General features: G+C 35.1%; 2 protein-coding genes across 2 annotated transcripts in view; both read right to left on the reverse strand.

Moving 5' to 3' along the window:
- The window catches only part of tgm2b (transglutaminase 2b), a 17719-nt gene extending 6320 nt beyond the window's left edge, over window positions 1-11399 (reverse strand). Inside the window, exons 1-6 of the mRNA XM_016509398.1 lie at window positions 11336-11399; window positions 8275-8454; window positions 3795-4013; window positions 3533-3651; window positions 1864-1992; window positions 831-1011 (exon numbers count right to left, since the gene is read on the reverse strand). Coding sequence (XP_016364884.1) covers window positions 831-1011; window positions 1864-1992; window positions 3533-3651; window positions 3795-4013; window positions 8275-8454; window positions 11336-11339 — 832 coding nt within the window. The 5' untranslated portion in view covers window positions 11340-11399. The remainder of the gene's footprint in view (window positions 1-830; window positions 1012-1863; window positions 1993-3532; window positions 3652-3794; window positions 4014-8274; window positions 8455-11335) is intronic.
- A 923-nt stretch (window positions 11400-12322) lies between these two features.
- The window catches only part of LOC107705889 (uncharacterized), a 33335-nt gene continuing 27997 nt past the window's right edge, over window positions 12323-17660 (reverse strand). The window contains exons 18-23 of the mRNA XM_016509399.1: window positions 16405-16575; window positions 16149-16326; window positions 13613-13729; window positions 13333-13542; window positions 12684-12874; window positions 12323-12523 (exon numbers count right to left, since the gene is read on the reverse strand). Coding sequence (XP_016364885.1) covers window positions 12482-12523; window positions 12684-12874; window positions 13333-13542; window positions 13613-13729; window positions 16149-16326; window positions 16405-16575 — 909 coding nt within the window. The 3' untranslated portion in view covers window positions 12323-12481. The remainder of the gene's footprint in view (window positions 12524-12683; window positions 12875-13332; window positions 13543-13612; window positions 13730-16148; window positions 16327-16404; window positions 16576-17660) is intronic.

Below are 17660 nucleotides of genomic sequence, written 5' to 3' on the forward strand. Positions count from 1 at the left end.
CTTTAGCCTATATATAAAACATAGAACTTTCATTAACAAAACAAATAAAAATATGCTATAGTAATAAATGCTATAGTGCAGGCTATGCCTAATATAAAATAACAAATAACTTACATAAAGTTTAAATAGTTATACAAAACTTATGGAAATAAGTAAACATGTAGCCTATAATATATAACCAAACGAATAAGAAACGTAGAACGTTTATTAGCAAAACTAATAAGAAAGCTTGGAGGCACGGCATACACCTTGATGTCAAATAAAATACACAAAGTTTAAATAAAGTAAAAATCAGCAAACAATGTGGAACCAATTAAATAAGAAACTAATATTTAAAAAAACTTCCAAAATCACCTTAGATAACAACGGTATCACCGTCAGCACCGTCTATCGCGGCAAGCCTAATTATGAGTAGCAATATGTTAAGATGTTTTAAGAACTGAATGTTCTTATGGGTTCACACTCTTTATGACCAGTGAATTTATATGATTTTTCCAGTCATTTGTGATTATAGGCTACTATATGTGACTTTTAAAGGTTGTATTAATTTCCATGAATTCTGCAGGTCTAGAAATCAACATTATCTCACATATCCAGGTTTTCCAAAACCCTGGTTCATAAAAAAAATCTCAGTTGATGAGGAAAAATCTCTATTTTGGATGTTTTAGCTTATTTGAAAGAGTGCTTTGTCTTTTTAAAAATCATTTCAAGTCATCTTGCGGCCCCCTTGGAAATGTGCTGAGAACCACTGTTTAGATGCATTTTATCATTTGCATTTATCAACCCAGCAACTGAGAAGCACTCCATCATCTAACAGGGTCATCTGATACCTGTACAGGCGACGGCTGCGAACACCCAGCACTGGCCGAAGCGCACCGGCAGACAGGAAGTGCTGCTCCACGTTCTCAGGATCTGAACGCTTCCTCTCCAGGACATGGGGCTCACGCCGCCGTCAAACGTGTCCTTCCAGCAGCCCTCCAGCACGCCGTAGTCCCGGTCATTGCTGTTGATCTGCAGAGGGAATGAGAGAACATCATCCTGATGTCTGCTAACTACAAAAAAACTTTTCAGAATCAGAATCAGAATCTTTTCTGATTATTATCAATATACTACTTTTTTTTTTTTTCAAGTTGATGCATTGTGTGGGATATAAATCCATAGCTGGCTCTATTTTCTACTGTTTCACTGTTTAAAGAAATAACGTTTTATATTATACTAAAGCGTTTATACACTCTCATTCAGAAGTTTGGAGTTTCTAAGATTTGTTAAAAAGCGTTTGAAAGAAGTCTCTTCTGCTCACCAAGGCCTCATTTATTTGATAAAAAATACAGTAAAAACTGTAATAAATTGTAAAATATTATTACAATTTAAAATAGCTGTTTTCTATGTGAATATATGTTAAAATGTAATTTATTTCTGTGATCAAAGCTGAATTTTCAGCATCATTACTCCAGTCTTCAGTGTCACATGATCTTCAGAAATCATTCTAAGATGCTGATTTGCTGCTCAAGAAACATTTCTGATTATTATCAATGTTGAAAACAGTTGTGCTGCCCAATATTTTTGTGGAAAAATTTTGTATTTAAAGATAATTTGATGAATAAAAAGTTCAAAAGAACAGCATTTATTTGTAATAGGAATCTTCTGTAACATTATAAATGTCTTTACTGTCACTTTTCATCAATTTAATGCGTCCTTGATGAATAAAAGTATTAATTGATTTTAAAATTAAAATCTTACTGACCCCAAACTTTTGAACAGCAGAGTATGTTTCACTCACTTCTGTGAAGTTTTGATGAAAACAGTTGCATCTAATTAAAAACGGACTATTTTTCATTTGCGTGTGTGTATTAGAGTACGGACCATAGCACTCAGCACTCTTGTGACATAAATGACGTTTCTGCGTCCAGAACAGTCCTTCCCAGGGTTCCTACTGTGTTTAGGGTTCATGTCCAGGATTCTCAAACAAGCGTCCAGTATGCCCTCCTCAAACTACAGGACAAACACAACAGAGCCACAATCAATGAGCAAATAATGCACTCCTGCACATCACAATCGGTAGCCGTTACTAAAACATTTACAAAAAAAGTATTTTCCCCCAAAATGCCTTTAGAAACGAAAAATCTGAGATCCAGCAAGCAAGCAATTAGATTAAATGGAGAAAACATGATATTGTTCTGAAACTCCTGACATCTCAGATGATTTGATTCAGTGTCTCACATTGAGTCTCAGAATCTCAATAATATCTCAAACTGCACTCAGAAGTCTTCAATCAAAAACAAGAGATCTCAATATCAACTCCAAATTTTGGTAACACTTTATTTTGATAGTCCACTTTAGACATTACTTACTTTACTTATTACTTTTACTTATTACTTTATAACTACCTATAAATAACTTTGCAACTACATGTCAACTAGCAGTCATTAGAGTATTAGAAGTCTGTCTGCTTAATATCTACTAACACGTTATTTTGATGGTCACTCAACAGACGTTCTACTGACTATAAGTAACTTTGCAAGTACAGCAACTTATTCTATTAACCCTAATCTAACAGTCTACAAATGCTCTAATGAGAGTTAGTTGACATGTAGTTGCATAGTTACTTACAGTAGAATGTATAAAGTGGACTATCGAAATAAAGTGTAACCCAAATTTTTATTGGAAGAGCAGATGACCCACATAAAATACTGTACAGTATATCATATTTCAAATGAAAAAAAAAAAAACGTAATGAGACAAAAACAGGCTTCATTTTTATCAAGCTTTTCATTTTGTGGGTGATTTGGATCAGTGTGGTTATTGTTAACTAAAACTAAAACTATAAAAAAGTGTTAATTGAAATAAAATAAATGTTAACAGAAATAAAATAAAAAAATAAAAAAAATTATATATATATATAAATATATTTTTTTTTTATCAAACTTTTATTTTAACATTTTATTTCAGTTAGTTGCCAAAGCAAAATTTCTGATTTTCGTTTGGTTTAAGTTGAAGTACTGAAATTACTAAAACAAAAACTGAAATAAAAATCAAATAATTAAAATAACTAAACCAGACATATAAACTAATAAAAACAACAAAAAATGCAAAACAGAATTACTAAAACTTTTACTAAAATTAAAATGAAAACAAATATAAAAATAAAAAAGAATAATTACTAAAAAGAGCAAACTGAAATAAAATTAATAAAATCAGACATACTCAAAAAAATTATAAAAATGACAAAAACTTAAAACAGAATTACAAAAACTTTAATTAAAATGTAAACAGAAAATACAAAACAAATAACGACTGCAAAATATGAATAAATACTATTATAGCACAGTAATAATATTAAATAAATGCGAAATGTTCCTCACCAGCTATTTCTTCTTTTTCATGTTATTTACCTTCATTCGTGTCTCGGCTGTCACGTGTTAGACTGTCTTTTGAGCAGAACTCATTTGTTTGTGTTTTTAGGAGGTGAGATCAGCATATCAAACGCAGCTAGATTGTGAACATGTGTAATGGTGTGTTTGTTTGTTGGTACCTGTCCAAAATACCAGGCTATGGGGACTGGGTATTCGGCATTGCCCCTGAAGATGATCCCATCCTGAGCCAGAACGTACTCGGCCAGTTTCTCCTCGCTGTCCATGTAAACCACATCTCCTGTAAATCAGATTATGGGTAGAGTACGCAGAGATCTTACTCATCTGTCTCTGCCATCAGTTCATATAAAGAACAGGATATCCGTGTCTATATCCTTAAGGCGTGTGCGTGAGGAACACCCAAACGCATCTGTTTTCACTCACTTGGGCACCAGGGATTGAAGAGCAGTATGAAGTCGAACTGGATGTGCCCATCTAGAGTCAGGACGTACCGGCCGATGGGAGCATCAGGGGCGGCACAGACAGAAAGACAAACGGTGTCTCCGGGTGGACTGCTGACCGCTGCGCTCCAGCGCGTGTCGTCGATCTCATCACTGAGGCCGAACACGGCCCTGGTGCCATACTGCTCCTCCGGCTGAGGGCCTAGCAAACCATCAGAACTAAATCAGCAAAAACAATCAAAACCAAACTGGGCTTCATTACTGAGCAAGAGCAATCCATGTCAGTTCCCGTCAGTACAACAACATTAACAAAACTTCTGAATCATGGGTGAGTTTTAGTTTGTCTGGGTCTAAGAAAAAAGTTAATGCCTGTCTGATGTCTTCTTTAACCATGACACTTGTTTCTGAAGTGTCATGATGGGTAGCCCCCATTATAAATAAAAAGCACAGTCCACCCAGAAAAAAAAAGAATGAAAATTCAGTCATCATTTACTCACCCTCGTGTCATTCCAAATCGTTCTTCCGCTCCAGCGCGTGTCGTCGATCTCATCACTGAGGCCGAACACGGCCCTGGTGCCATACTGCTCCTCCGGCTGAGGGCCTAGCCAACAAACAGGAAAAAACACCAAAGATGATCTAAATCAAAATGAGCTTTGTTACTGACCGATCCTACCTTATCAACTGATGAAAAAAATGCTCTTTTCTGATGCAAGTTTCAAATGGAATTTTATGTAAATAACCCAAAATATGGTTAAATGCTGTGTATGGGTCAATTACAAAGTGATCAGGGAAGATATACATATTTTTAATTTTCCAAAATGTTTCAATTTTTAAATAAATGTTTAGAAGTTTAAAGATGTGCAATTAAAATTTAGGAATGAAATTAATACTTTTATTCAGCAAGGATGCATTAAATTGACTAAAAATGACGGTAAAGACGTAATGTTACAAAAGATTTATATTTCTGATAAATGCTCTTCTTTTGAACTTTCATTCATCAGAGAATCCTGCACGACTGTTTTCAACATTGATGATAATCAGAAATGTTTCTTGAACAGCAAATCAGCATATTAGAATGATTTCTGAAGGACTTCTGAAGACTGGAGTAAATTCAGCATTGCATTACATGAATAAATAACATTTTAAAATATATTCAAATAGAAAACACTTATTTTAAATTGTCAAAATATATATGTATTTTTGATCAAATAAATGCAGACTTGATGAGACTTTTTTTTTTAAATAAAAAAAAACATTAAATATTCTTACTGTTTTATTCATAAATGAACATGGGGAACGTCAGTAAGAACTACATTTGCTCTAAAGTAAATGTTTTTCATTCATATTAATTTAGGCAGCAGTGCATGTATCCTTCATAGATAACGCAACCCCAGAATGCATTGCCCAACAAGCTCAGTGAAATAAAATCATCAACAAGTCCTCTGTTTTTATGATGAATCTTAAAAGTATCTTCTAAAATGCAGCCACTATAATGTTGCTGGTTATAAAAGGGTTGCTTTGTTGCATGTCAAACTTTTCCGCATGGAGTGTGAAGGGTTCTATAGGGATGCATTGTTTCATCTGAGCTCATGTAATTAGGCCCCTCAGCCTGTCGCAAAGTTCACATTGTTCTGGACTTAAAGACCTTCACAGATACAATCAGAATATTTCTCCATATGCACATCAAAATCCCCCTCTCCTTCAATTCTAAACGGCGTTCAGGAATGTGTCTGCAGCTGTGGCAGCAGTCTCTGAATCTCTGGGAATGTGAGCTCTCATTGACCCCGCGTTTAAAGGCCGCCAGACAAACGCACACACTGCAATTCCATGTGCTCAGATTTGGACGTCTTCCAGAAAAGCACTCCTGTGAACTCGCGCTAAAGTGCTCGAGTGTGACTAACACAGAAGTGATTAGAAGTTCCCGTCAGTACAACAACATCAACAAAAGTGTCTGAAGCTTGGGTACGTTTTAGTTTGTCTGGGTGTAAGAAAACAATCAATGCTTGTCTGATGTATTCTTTGTATGTATGATGTATTCCTAACCATGACATGTGACGTGATGGGGCATTTTGATTGGTTTCTGAAAGGTCATGATGGGTAGCCCCGCCCACTACAAAATCCCTCACTGTAAATAAAAAGGATAGTCCACCCAAAAATGAAAATTCTGTCATCATTTACTCACCCTCATGTCCTTCCATTCCTGTATGCAATTCTTCCTTCTGCTAAACACAAAAAAATATTTTTTTTTCTTCCATTTCCTTTTTTTGTCTATACAATAGAAGTCAATAGGAACCAAAACCTTTTTTTTTTTTTTTTAAATATCTTCTTTTGTGTTCAGCAGAAGAGGGAAACATGCATTTTTGGAACGACATGAGTAAATGATGACAGATTCTCCATTATCGGATGAAAACATAAATTATCTTTTGATTATCTGATTGTGTCACATTGAACACAAGTTCACACAAGTTTTTATGCACATTTTAAGATTTAACATTTTTTATGCAACATCCCAAAATTCACATAAAAATGTGTACGGAAACATAGTGCATCATTTTCCCTTTCAATGATACAAATTGCTTGTCACTGTCGTGTAGCTGTCTGTAACTTATTCTTTTCTAAAGCACTTATTCTTTTTCTAAAGAAGTTGTGTGGTGCTTGGCTCACGCCATTAAGAAAGACAAAGAGAGACAGTGAGGTGTTTTCTGAACGTTCACCAAAACCAATAGCTTTGTGCTTGACTCTTTGATAACTTATAAAGAGTTTACATGTACATTACAGATTCTGTTAAACATGCCAGATGGTGTTGTTTTCTTGACATTAGAGTTATCTGAGTCTGAGCAGAGTCTTTCCTGTCTGAACGCCAGCGCTTACACACTGCTGTGTCCCATTGTGTTCACTGATGTCTTTGTTATCTTGTTCCTGCTCCAGCACAAGACAGAATCTGTAACACAGAAAGTCCAACAAGAGCCCTGACATTCTCTCTGTAGTGTTAACCTCCGTTCTAAACTGCACTTGTTGAGTATTATGTTTCATTTCTTTATCTTTACTTATAAAGAATGAACTTGGGAAAGTTCGAAACTTTGGGAAACAGGAACAATTGTAACGAGCTTCCAGAATCACTTATATAATATTGTAAGCGGAATTCCTCTTCAAAAAGAGAATTGATTATTCTGATTATAAACTTTTTTATATTGCTGTCATAGTAATTTTTAAAAGCAAAGTCTGTTTAGAGTTAAGAGGTATTCTTCTGAATGAGTTTTAAAAATGTTTACAAATTTGGTTATTTTAGTAAGTCCTCTGACATGTCAGTCAACACTCTTATTAGGTACAAAATAACTCAAAAAAACAAACAAACTTGGTTTAAAAAATTGAATTGAATTTAATCCCTCGTAAGAAAAAAAAAATCTTACGTAACTTCCTGGTTGGGCTTGTCTGTTTTCATCGTTTTAGGGGAGATTAAACCAGCTAAGATGAGAAAACGTCTCAGGTTACTTATGTAACCATGGTTCCCTGAGTAGGGAACGAGACACTGCGTCCTCTAGGGGTCGCTATGGGAACCCTAGAGGACGCAGTTCGAAGTTCCCATGAAAGGGAACGTCTCAGGTTACTTATGTAACCATGGTTCCCTGAGTAGGGAACGAGACACTGCGTCCTCTAGGGGTCGCTATGGGAACCCTAGAGGACGCAGTTTGAAGTTCCCATGAAAGGGAACCACCTTAGGCTAGTTTAAATAGTTTATTTCTGGAAGAACTTAAGGTATTTAGCTAACATTGACCAGAACTGAATCACTGAATTAAACCAAACTTTCTTTCCAAAATCCACCTTCAAAAACATATCAGCAAACCTGATGTCAAAACGACTGACAGGCAGATATAAATATTACAGGCAGTAGGGGTATAAAATCCATAAAATATGGCATCTAAATTCATTTGTTTTTGTTCTAAAATATCACATACCTGCACTTGATAATGTCCCAGCTGACAAAAATATTCCTTATTTATTTTTTTTAGAACGTTTTACTAACATTCCCATTTAGTTATAAAACCATCATTTCGGAATGTTCTCTGAACATTCAAAACGCAGAGGTTTTTAAAATGTTTTAAAAACATTTTTCCCCGGGTTATGCAAATGCTAGGGGAACATTCCATTTTATTATTTTGCAAACATTTCATGTTCCTTTCGATTCTTCTCTAAGCAATCTAAAACAAATAGTAACATTTAAAAAACCACAGATGAAAGTCCAACTAAAACATTCCAGGAAAGAACATTCCATGAATGGTGTATAAATAATGCTTTTGTGCTAATATTTTGAGATCAGATAACTGTGAATGAAAATTCTATTAAAGTTACCAGAAGAGCGTTTTTTCATAACTTTGATAGAAACTTGCCAGAGCATTATCCAACGTTTTAATGTTCCGTTTGCTGGAGTATTGAAATATTAGGTTAAGATCTCCATTCATTACCTGTCTCTGCAGTGATGTGCAGCTGGCTGTATCCGGGCTGGTAAGAGCCGGAGTTCAGGTACAGGTTGATGGTGAAGGCCTGTCCTCTCCGTATGATCAGCCGATCCGTGCCGTTCAGCTCCGTGTGGTGATCCGTGTTATTGAACTGACACGCCAGATCCCAGGTGCTGATGTCCAGAGCTGAATGAACACAGGATAAAGATATTTACTGCTCTCCCTGCATGAACATAACTGCACACACCGTTATGAACAACAACTGAGACTTTGGTAATAATTATTCTTAAAGCTTTTTTTTTTTTTATCTGATTGGTTGAGCAGCGTTTCAAGAGTGTTGATATAAGAGTCAAACAGCTGTTTGTATCATTCCACCTGTGTGGTGAGGATTTTAGAGTGATTCTTTCTGCAGGTTACAACGTTACGCCAGTAGGTGGCGACAAATGACTGTCTTTATGAGTCATTGAATCATTCATTCAACTGATTCATTCAACTGATTCATTCAGGAACGAAACAACAACAACGAGTACATTTTATGTCATTTTGTTAGTAGCCTAATGTTCAGGTTTTGTAACTATATAGTGACACGTCGCCATCCAATCAATGACTAATGAATTAAAGTAAGTCTCATCCTACACATATAAAGCACTGCAATTATGCACGGCATTTCAAGGTTCTAAAATTTAGACCAAACAGTGAGACCTCCTGTTGACCATCATTTGTGAGCATGCCATTCATAACACAAGAGTATAAATTCCCCATTTGTTCTGTTTACTTTCAGGATATTTCCTTGAGGTGAGGTTGGACTGCATTCAGTCTTAAGACTGAATGTAAGTGGAAAATGTCCTGGAAGAAAGGAATTTCACTTATATTTTGAAAAATTATTTTGGAAAAAAAGTCACAATAAGTGTTTGGTTACACTGTCAGTTTATAAGTACACAATAAAAAAAAGCAACAACATGATTGTACAATGTTATCCAGTGAATGACATAAAATGCACAATCTGTTCTGTGTGTTTCAGTTCTGTTGAGATTGAGATGCTTGAATGTTTCTAATAGGAGCGTCTGCTAAAGAGATACAATGTAAAGAATGCATTGCACATGTGAAGCATGTGGTTTGTGGTTAACAGATGCCATCTTCAAGGACACTTCATTGAGACATGCATGTCATTGATTGACCTCTGACACTCTGACCTCTGACACTCAGTAATTCAGTTCTGTTCAATGTATAGCATTTCTCTTGTTTCATTCTTTTCATATGTGTTTTACATTTTATTTAATTATTAATAAAATAAATAGATGTCAATATAATTATAAATAAATAATAAAATAGCTATTAAAATAAAACAAATAATACAATTAAATTAAATTATATTTTATTATTATGTGGGACTCTTTGGCTGAAATCTGAGAATCATTGTCTTTGTCATTCTCTAGATCTGTTGATAAAAACTCTAAAAATGTGGGTTTACACTTTAGGTCTCAAAAATAAACAAAAAGATTTTTGGTTTCAGGCTGTCATTAAACAGAGTTTCATTTGTGTCCTCAAGCGCTTTGGGGGGCAAAATGTTGTAATGAGATGGAATACCTTGGCAAAATTTCTGCAATGACATCATTATAATACATTATATACAATATTGTGATGGTCTTTATCACACATCTGGGTTATGTGATATTAATGGGAAGTTTTGGGAGTTTTTGTCTGTCTGGAACAATAGAAAGGTACAGAGATGGATGGACTTTCAAATCATAGAGACTCACTCATGGGAATGCAGATTGAGTTTCTCTCTTTAGTGGGTTGTAAACTAACCACCCTGCGGTCAGAAAATTAGTTTCAGACCAGACAGAAAGTGTGTGTGTGTGTGTGTGTGTGTTTAATGGGGGATGTGCGCAGTGGGGTGTTCTCTGTTTTCTATCAGTAAAGCCACTGTCGTAATCTTTAGCAGAGCTTTAATCCTGGTCTAAAGAGATGTGTGTATCTCAGCGCTGGCGTACACACCTCTGTTTAGCTTTCAGACTGACTGATGCTGTGGACGGTTAAACCAGGATAAACCAGCACAGGTATTCTGCAGCCATACAGTGTCACAAACAATCTGCTCACTCATTTCCATGAAGGAAGCGTTTGCATGAATGAAACAATAACAAACAAGTGAAAGCAGCTTTTATAACCAGTGGAGAGAAATAATGAGTCTTTGATTCTCTTTCCCTCATGAAATTCTTGCTGTAATTTTCCATTTATGGTTCGGTCACTATTTTCGAGCATACTATTTTAATCATTATGACTCTTAGTAAATATTGTTAGTGGAGCACATGGTAAACAGCTGTCTGTACTTCTAAAGACATAATGTTTGCATGCCATACAGAACCTCATTCACTAAGACTCTTCAAAGAACCTTCACATGCAGCCGTGGAAAGTACAGTACATAGTGAGTTTATAACTCACTACATAAACCTGACACACTCGTTACATGCCATATAATAACACCAAACTGTATAACTGACCACAGTGTACCATTCGCACAGACCAGAGATGCTTAAACGAATGTAACACAGTGTTCCAGCTTCATTAGGGGTGGAGATGAAGAACTACAGTAAACAAATGTAACCTTTATGCCTAATATTGCATACAGTAGTTAATGTAAACAAGTAAACAACAGCATGTGCATCTCATCCTAGATAATGTGATTGATACATGGACAAAATCAACATGCACACAATAATTGAATAAAAGAATGAGCTTAAAGTTTAATATAATAAATGCATTTAAATCGATCAATAAGTGAAAACATGCAAGCATCAGGTAACCTAAAATGTGCTGCATGTGGTAACATCAAATAAACTGGCTTTGTTCAAATATATTATTTAATATATGCATTACGTTAGGTTACACATTTAGTTTTTTTTTAAATGTCAGAACAAGTAGAAATAAGTCTATAAAGTAACTACTACACAATTTAACCTTTTATAGCGTGATGTAAAACAGATACATATTAAAACAAACATAACTGTCTCATTTATGGCATCTTAAAGTTGAAAACATTGATAAACCCATTGTGAAATGCACTTACCCATGTTAATGCTGTGCTGTAATGTTGCGCTGTTCCAACTGTGTGCGTTCAGTCAGTCAAAGTCAGTGTGTGTGCGCGTCTTTATTGTCCGGAGCGGCGCGTCAGAGCGTTACGCCCACGCGTCAGAGCCTACAGTGACATACATGCTCACTCGTTCTCTGCACTTGCGTTACAATATTATATTGTCTTATTACACTGAATATTGACCTCACTATTTGATCGTTTTTAAATAATATTATTTTTTATCTTTAATCACAAAATCACAATGAAGTGAACTTTAAAGGGGTCATATGATGCGATTTTAATTTTTCCTTTCTCTTTGAAGTGTTACAAGCTCTTGGTGCATAAAGAAGATCTGTAAAGTTGCAAAGACTAAAGTCTCAAATCCAAAGAGATATTCTTTATAAAAGTTAAGAGTCAGCCACGCCTACCTAAAAGGGCTTGTTCTAACACGCTTTTTTTCTAGTTTGAGTGGATGTGTGTTTTGTCATTTCTCTGGGTGCTGCTACAATGAAAAACTTCTACAACGTCTACAAAGAAAAATTTATACAATTTTTTTTGTAAAAACTCTTTAACTAACAAAAGCAAATCCTGTAATAACATCATTCTGCAGGAAGTGACATCATTTTGGTGAATCAAAAAACAGCACAAACATCAGTTAATATTAAGAATTGTGAAATAATTCTAAATAAATCAATTCATTCATTCATTCGTTCATTCATAAACAACTATTTCTCTTTCATTCCAAGTTTACAGAATAAGTTTGCTTCTTTTTTTTTTTATAAACCAATACATTTTGAATCATTCCACTGACAATCAAATTATTTTATGTACACCAGAGACTTTGACAATTCTTCAGTTGTTTATTTTATCAAAGCAATTTTATTAAAAGATTACACATCTGTTTGTGTTTTATGACCTGTGCAATAAGGCTAATTAGAAACAGATATACAAGTAAAAAACAAAGAAACAAAAGATTTTGTAGTTTTAGCATTTAAAAGGTAGTTCCATGAACTAATGTTACTCACTCACACTGACATAAATAAATAAAATAAACTTTATTTTAGAGTTTCACAGGACTGATAGTGTTCCATAGGTATAATGTATGATAACATAAAAAGCATGACGCTATTACAGTATGATGAGCTATACTTCCGTTGACTTTCCTATGATGCTTGTCTCTTGAACCTGTAAAGAACGAAGAGTGAACGAAAATATTAATATGTAGAATATTCCAAATCTCAACCCAACTGAAAAATAGCTAATAGCTTGAATGTGTCCAAAATGGTAACGTACAATGTTGACATTTCACAAATAATAACAAAACAGATGAATTTGTAGGCCGTACTTTACAACATGGCTGGTCCCTGGTTTGGCTCGGTAAGTTAGTGGGTTTAAAGTTGCATTCCTGTTTTTGGGCACATGGCTTTTTCACCTCAAATGAGGCGTGGTCACAGTCTCCACCAATCACAGACGAGCAGCTGTGACCAGAACTGCTGAAGCAACTAACACTTTCTCCTGAGGACACCGAACTCTCCACTGAAACACAACACGAAATGGAAAACAAGTTTATTTTTCTGAATCCACTGGCAGATGTTTATTAATGTTTTGAATAAACTCACTTAACTTTGATACGTTTTTCAGAAAACAAGACTGTCATTTTGCTTCTGTATCTGATTCAAGAATGTTTAGATATTTGTACTGGATAACAAGACAAAAATACTAAGAAAAACTTTTTATTTATTTATTTATTTATTGCAGTGCATTTGGAGAGGTTGAATGATAAGATGGTTTAATGATGTCAAAAGCAAATGCTCAGAACTAATTATTAGATTTAGAAGAAAGTTTTTTGGAATAACATTAACTGATTAAACAGTCAAAATAAGACCAGGAATATGTGTTGGCAAATAATGTACATTTTAAATTGCACATCTATTCAAATTAGACATTGCATATGATATTTTGTGTCAAAATAGACATTGTGAAGAAGGACATACCCAGTGCACTCTGGTTTCCACTCTCCTGGTCTAAATCATCTTCCTCCAGGATCCCGTGGACGTACCGCCCAACATCTCCTCCGCTAGGGCCGATCAGATGACCCACAGGAGACGTGGATCCCCACCCAGAGCCAGAGGACGAATGGCTTCCAGAGGATGACGCACAGCTGGCCGAGCCGACAGAATTCAACCGGAGGACAGGAATCCCACCTACAGTATCATACAGAGTTAAATAAGATCGACTTCGATAGCCAACGTTTAATCATGACAGGTGTTTCACCTCGTCCTGTCAGAGCGCAGTTGACGGCTCGGTCATTGATGGCCATCTCACTGGGCTGGATGTCCATGAAGGGTTTATGTCCGATTCCCATGAACACCCTCTCCTGCATACGGATCTCTGTGTGAAGATCAGCAGACAAACAATCGGGGGTATATTATATGGCCCTTCCCATATATGTGTTAATACATTGGTTAAAACGTAAAACTCACAATTTTTTAAGATATATGTGACCCTGGACCACAAAACCAGTCATAAGTTTCAATTTTTCGAAATTGAGATTTATACATCATCTGAAAGCTGAATAAATAAGCTTTCCATTGATGTATGGTTTGTTAGGATAGGACAATATTTGTCGGAGTTTTACAATTATTTGAAAATCTGGAATCTGAGGATGCAAAAAAATCTAAATATTGAGAAAATCGCCTTTAAAGTTGTCCAAATGAAGTTCTTAGCAATGCATATTACTAATCAAAAATTAAGTTTTAATATATTTACAGTAGGAAATTTACAAAATATCTTCATGGGACATAATCTTTACTTAATATCCTAATGATTTTTGGCATAAAAGAAAAATCTATAATTTTGACCTATACAATGTATTTTTGGCTATTGCTACAAATATACCCCAGCGACTTAAGACTGCTTTTGTGCTCCAGGGTCACATATATCATGTTAGTTTATCATGATAACAAACTAGCAGCTTGACACAACAAACCCCTTAAGGTAAAAAAAAAAAAAAACTTAGTTAATACTTTTATCAGCAAGGACAGTAAATTGATCAAAAGTGACAGCAAATTTATAAATTTTATTAAAGATTTGTATTTCAAATAAATGCGGTTCTTTTTAAATTTTCTATTCATTAAAGAATATTGAAATGCTTTCAACATATAACATGTTTCTTGAGCAGGACATCAGCATATTAGAATGATTTCTGAAGATCATGTGACACTGAAGAAAATTCAGCTTTTATCACAGAAATAAATTACAGTTTACAATATATTCACATAGAAAATAGTTGTTTTAAAATGTAATAATATTTCACAATATTTTTATTTTTACTGTATTTTTATTTTTATCAAATCCAGCCTTGGTGAGCAAAAGAGACTTTTTTCAAGAAGAAAAAAAAAATATATATTTCAAGAAGTGACAGCACAAACATCAGGAAGTATTATCAATGGATTTGATGAATTCTGTATGTTTTGTGATTCTCTAATGACGATGACTTAAGCACAGCACACCGCACTATTTTATTCCTCACCTGGTTAAGATCATTGCACGTGTTTTCTAAATAAAATGTGGGTCTGAAATACAGTGGAACTGCTGAAATGTTAGTTCATAAGGTGTTGTATAATAGCAAACACTCATAGGAAGTTTCAATTGTTCTTTAATGCGCACATCTACAACAGTGCAACCAATTCTAAGGAAAAGTACAGCTGTTAAACATCATGGCACACATCAAATGGGAGGACTGTTATCGGGAAATGCGTGTGGAGGCCGTGAGGGGTGAGAGTGAGGAATAAATGCATGCAGCTGTGGATGGGAAGTGAGCTTCTGTCATTCATCATTTCCCCTTTCACTCCTTTCCACATTCCTCAACATACAAGATCACATTTCAGCAGTTCTTTAGTCTTGATAAACTCGAGCACATTCACATTTCTGGCTCTCAATGAGGTGCTGAGGTTTCAAGGTTTTAATTTCATAAGCAAACATTAGGTAAAAGAACTCAAGATAACGAGTCGATTGCAGCAATAATTGCATTAAATCAAGGCTTTACAGTAAAACTTCAATCCTTTTTTACGATTTGAATCTCAGTTAGGGATTCATTTTTTAACATGCACCTGAAGAGGACTGAATTTCCAAAAAGCCAGAGAATAAGAGATCAAATCTAATCACAGGTTAAACTAATTTGTTTTCAAATTGTGTGTTTTCAACGTATTTTGAAGAATGTTGGTAACCAAACAGTTGTTGGTCCCAACTGTCTCCCACAGTATGGAAAAATACAATGGAAGTCAATGGGGACCAGAAACTGTTTGGTTACCAACATTCTTCAGAATATCTTCTTTTGTGTTCAACAGAAGACAGAAATTTGGTAACACTGCATTAACACTGTAACACTAATTACTGCATATTGATAGTTAGGAAGATAGTTCTTAGTTATCTTTAGCTATTGGTAGGATTAAGGCATGACGATTATGCTCATGCAAAATAAGGCATTAATATGTGCTTTATAAATACTAATAAACAGCCAATATGCATGCTAATCAGCAACTAGTTAATAGTGAATAGAGTTCAAAAGTGTTACCAGAAATTCATACAGGTTTGGAACTACTTGAGGGTGAGTAAATGATATCAGAAAGTTTATTTTGGGGTGAACTATCCCTTTAAGCAAAGCAACAACCTGAATTAAAATAAAACCTAGAGCAAGAAAGTGTGGATTAGCTCTAAACGCTCCTTAATTTAATTCACACTGGTGCAACTCACCATAATCGTATGTTAATCAAGACAAAAGCTAATTGTGTCTGCACAGTCTGCTCACCTCTGTTGAGGACGGCTTGTTCCCACAGGATCCTCTCCAGGTCTCTGGTCCAGTTCTCCTTCACTTCTCGACTCGGTGCCTGAAGGATGTACGTGTCCTGAGACTTCCTCCTTCGAAACCAGATCTCAAAACACAGCCCGCTGTCACCAGAATTATGGGTCATACCGATGTCTGAAGTCTACGAGAGAAAGCAAAAGTGAAAGAGAAAGCCGTCTATATTTGGACCTGTTCACTGATGCCTCATGCAGGGGTTTACCTTGAAGGATTGTTTGTAGATATACGTGTCATTCCCAACGTCGGTTCTGCGTGTCTTGCTGAAGAGTATGAGATCCTGGAAGAGAAAGATGTGACGGTAGCATTTCTTCTTCCTGAAGGTCAACAGGAACTCGTCCTGACGGATCAGCTGGCCCTGTTCCTTCAGATTCACCTGCACACACACGCCAACAAAACAACACATAATCAATCTCACACAAATGAGTAGTGAGCTGAATTTGACCAGCAAATCAGGGCTACATTAATGCATTCGGCAGATGCTTTTATACTAAACTGCTTTTGCATTCAGATTCTTTTTTCAGTGTCTTTTAATAACAATCAAAACGTCATCAAGTTTGTATCGAGAGGCTTGCATTCACCTTCAAAACCTATTATATCTACACTACCGGTCAAAAGTTTGGCATAATTAGGATTGTTTTGAAAGAAGTCTCTTCTGCCCACCAAAGCTGCATTTATTTGATCAAAAATAAAAACTGTAATATTGTGAAATATTATTAAAATTTAAAATAACTGTTTTCTATGTGAGTATCTGTTAAAATGTAATTTATTTAATTTAGCATCATTACTCCAGTCTACAGTGTCACGTGATCCTTCAGAAATCATTCTGATATGCTGATTTGCTTGGGGTATAAAAATAATACTTTTATTAATCAAGGATGCATTAAATTGATCAAAATAAAGACTTTAATAATGCTACAAAAAAAAAATCTATTTCAAGTAAATGCTGTTCTTTTGAACTTTCTGTTCATCAAAGAATCCTGAAAAATGAAATGTATCACAGTTTCCACAAAATATTCATGTTCATATATAACATTTTTAATACGACTGGATTTGTATTTAACTTGATAATAATTTAATAAAATCGTAAGTTACTAATTATAATGCTTTCACGGTTATTCAAACAGCGAAAACATTTATATAGAGAAAGTGAGCAAATAACATTTACATGATCAAAGAACAGTATGACTGACTTCATCGGTAATGTAAAAACATTACTGTTATTACTATATTTTTTTGACCAAATAAATGCAGCCTTGGTGAGCAGAAGAAACGTCTTACAAAAACTATTCCAAACTTTTGACTGGTAGAGTATAAAACTATCTTGATGTGTACAGTACTTCAAAATATCCATCATCATGTAGGGTTTTCAGATGAAGGAGACTGATGTGCAGACAGACAGTGGGATGAGAGGGAAGTGAAGCGTAGGGAGCTGCTGGGAAATGTTAAGACACAAATCAT

This window comes from Sinocyclocheilus rhinocerous, unplaced genomic scaffold (assembly GCF_001515625.1).
Source record: "Sinocyclocheilus rhinocerous isolate Xijiao unplaced genomic scaffold, SAMN03320098_v1.1 scaffold1615, whole genome shotgun sequence".
Lineage (NCBI taxonomy): Eukaryota > Metazoa > Chordata > Actinopteri > Cypriniformes > Cyprinidae > Sinocyclocheilus > Sinocyclocheilus rhinocerous.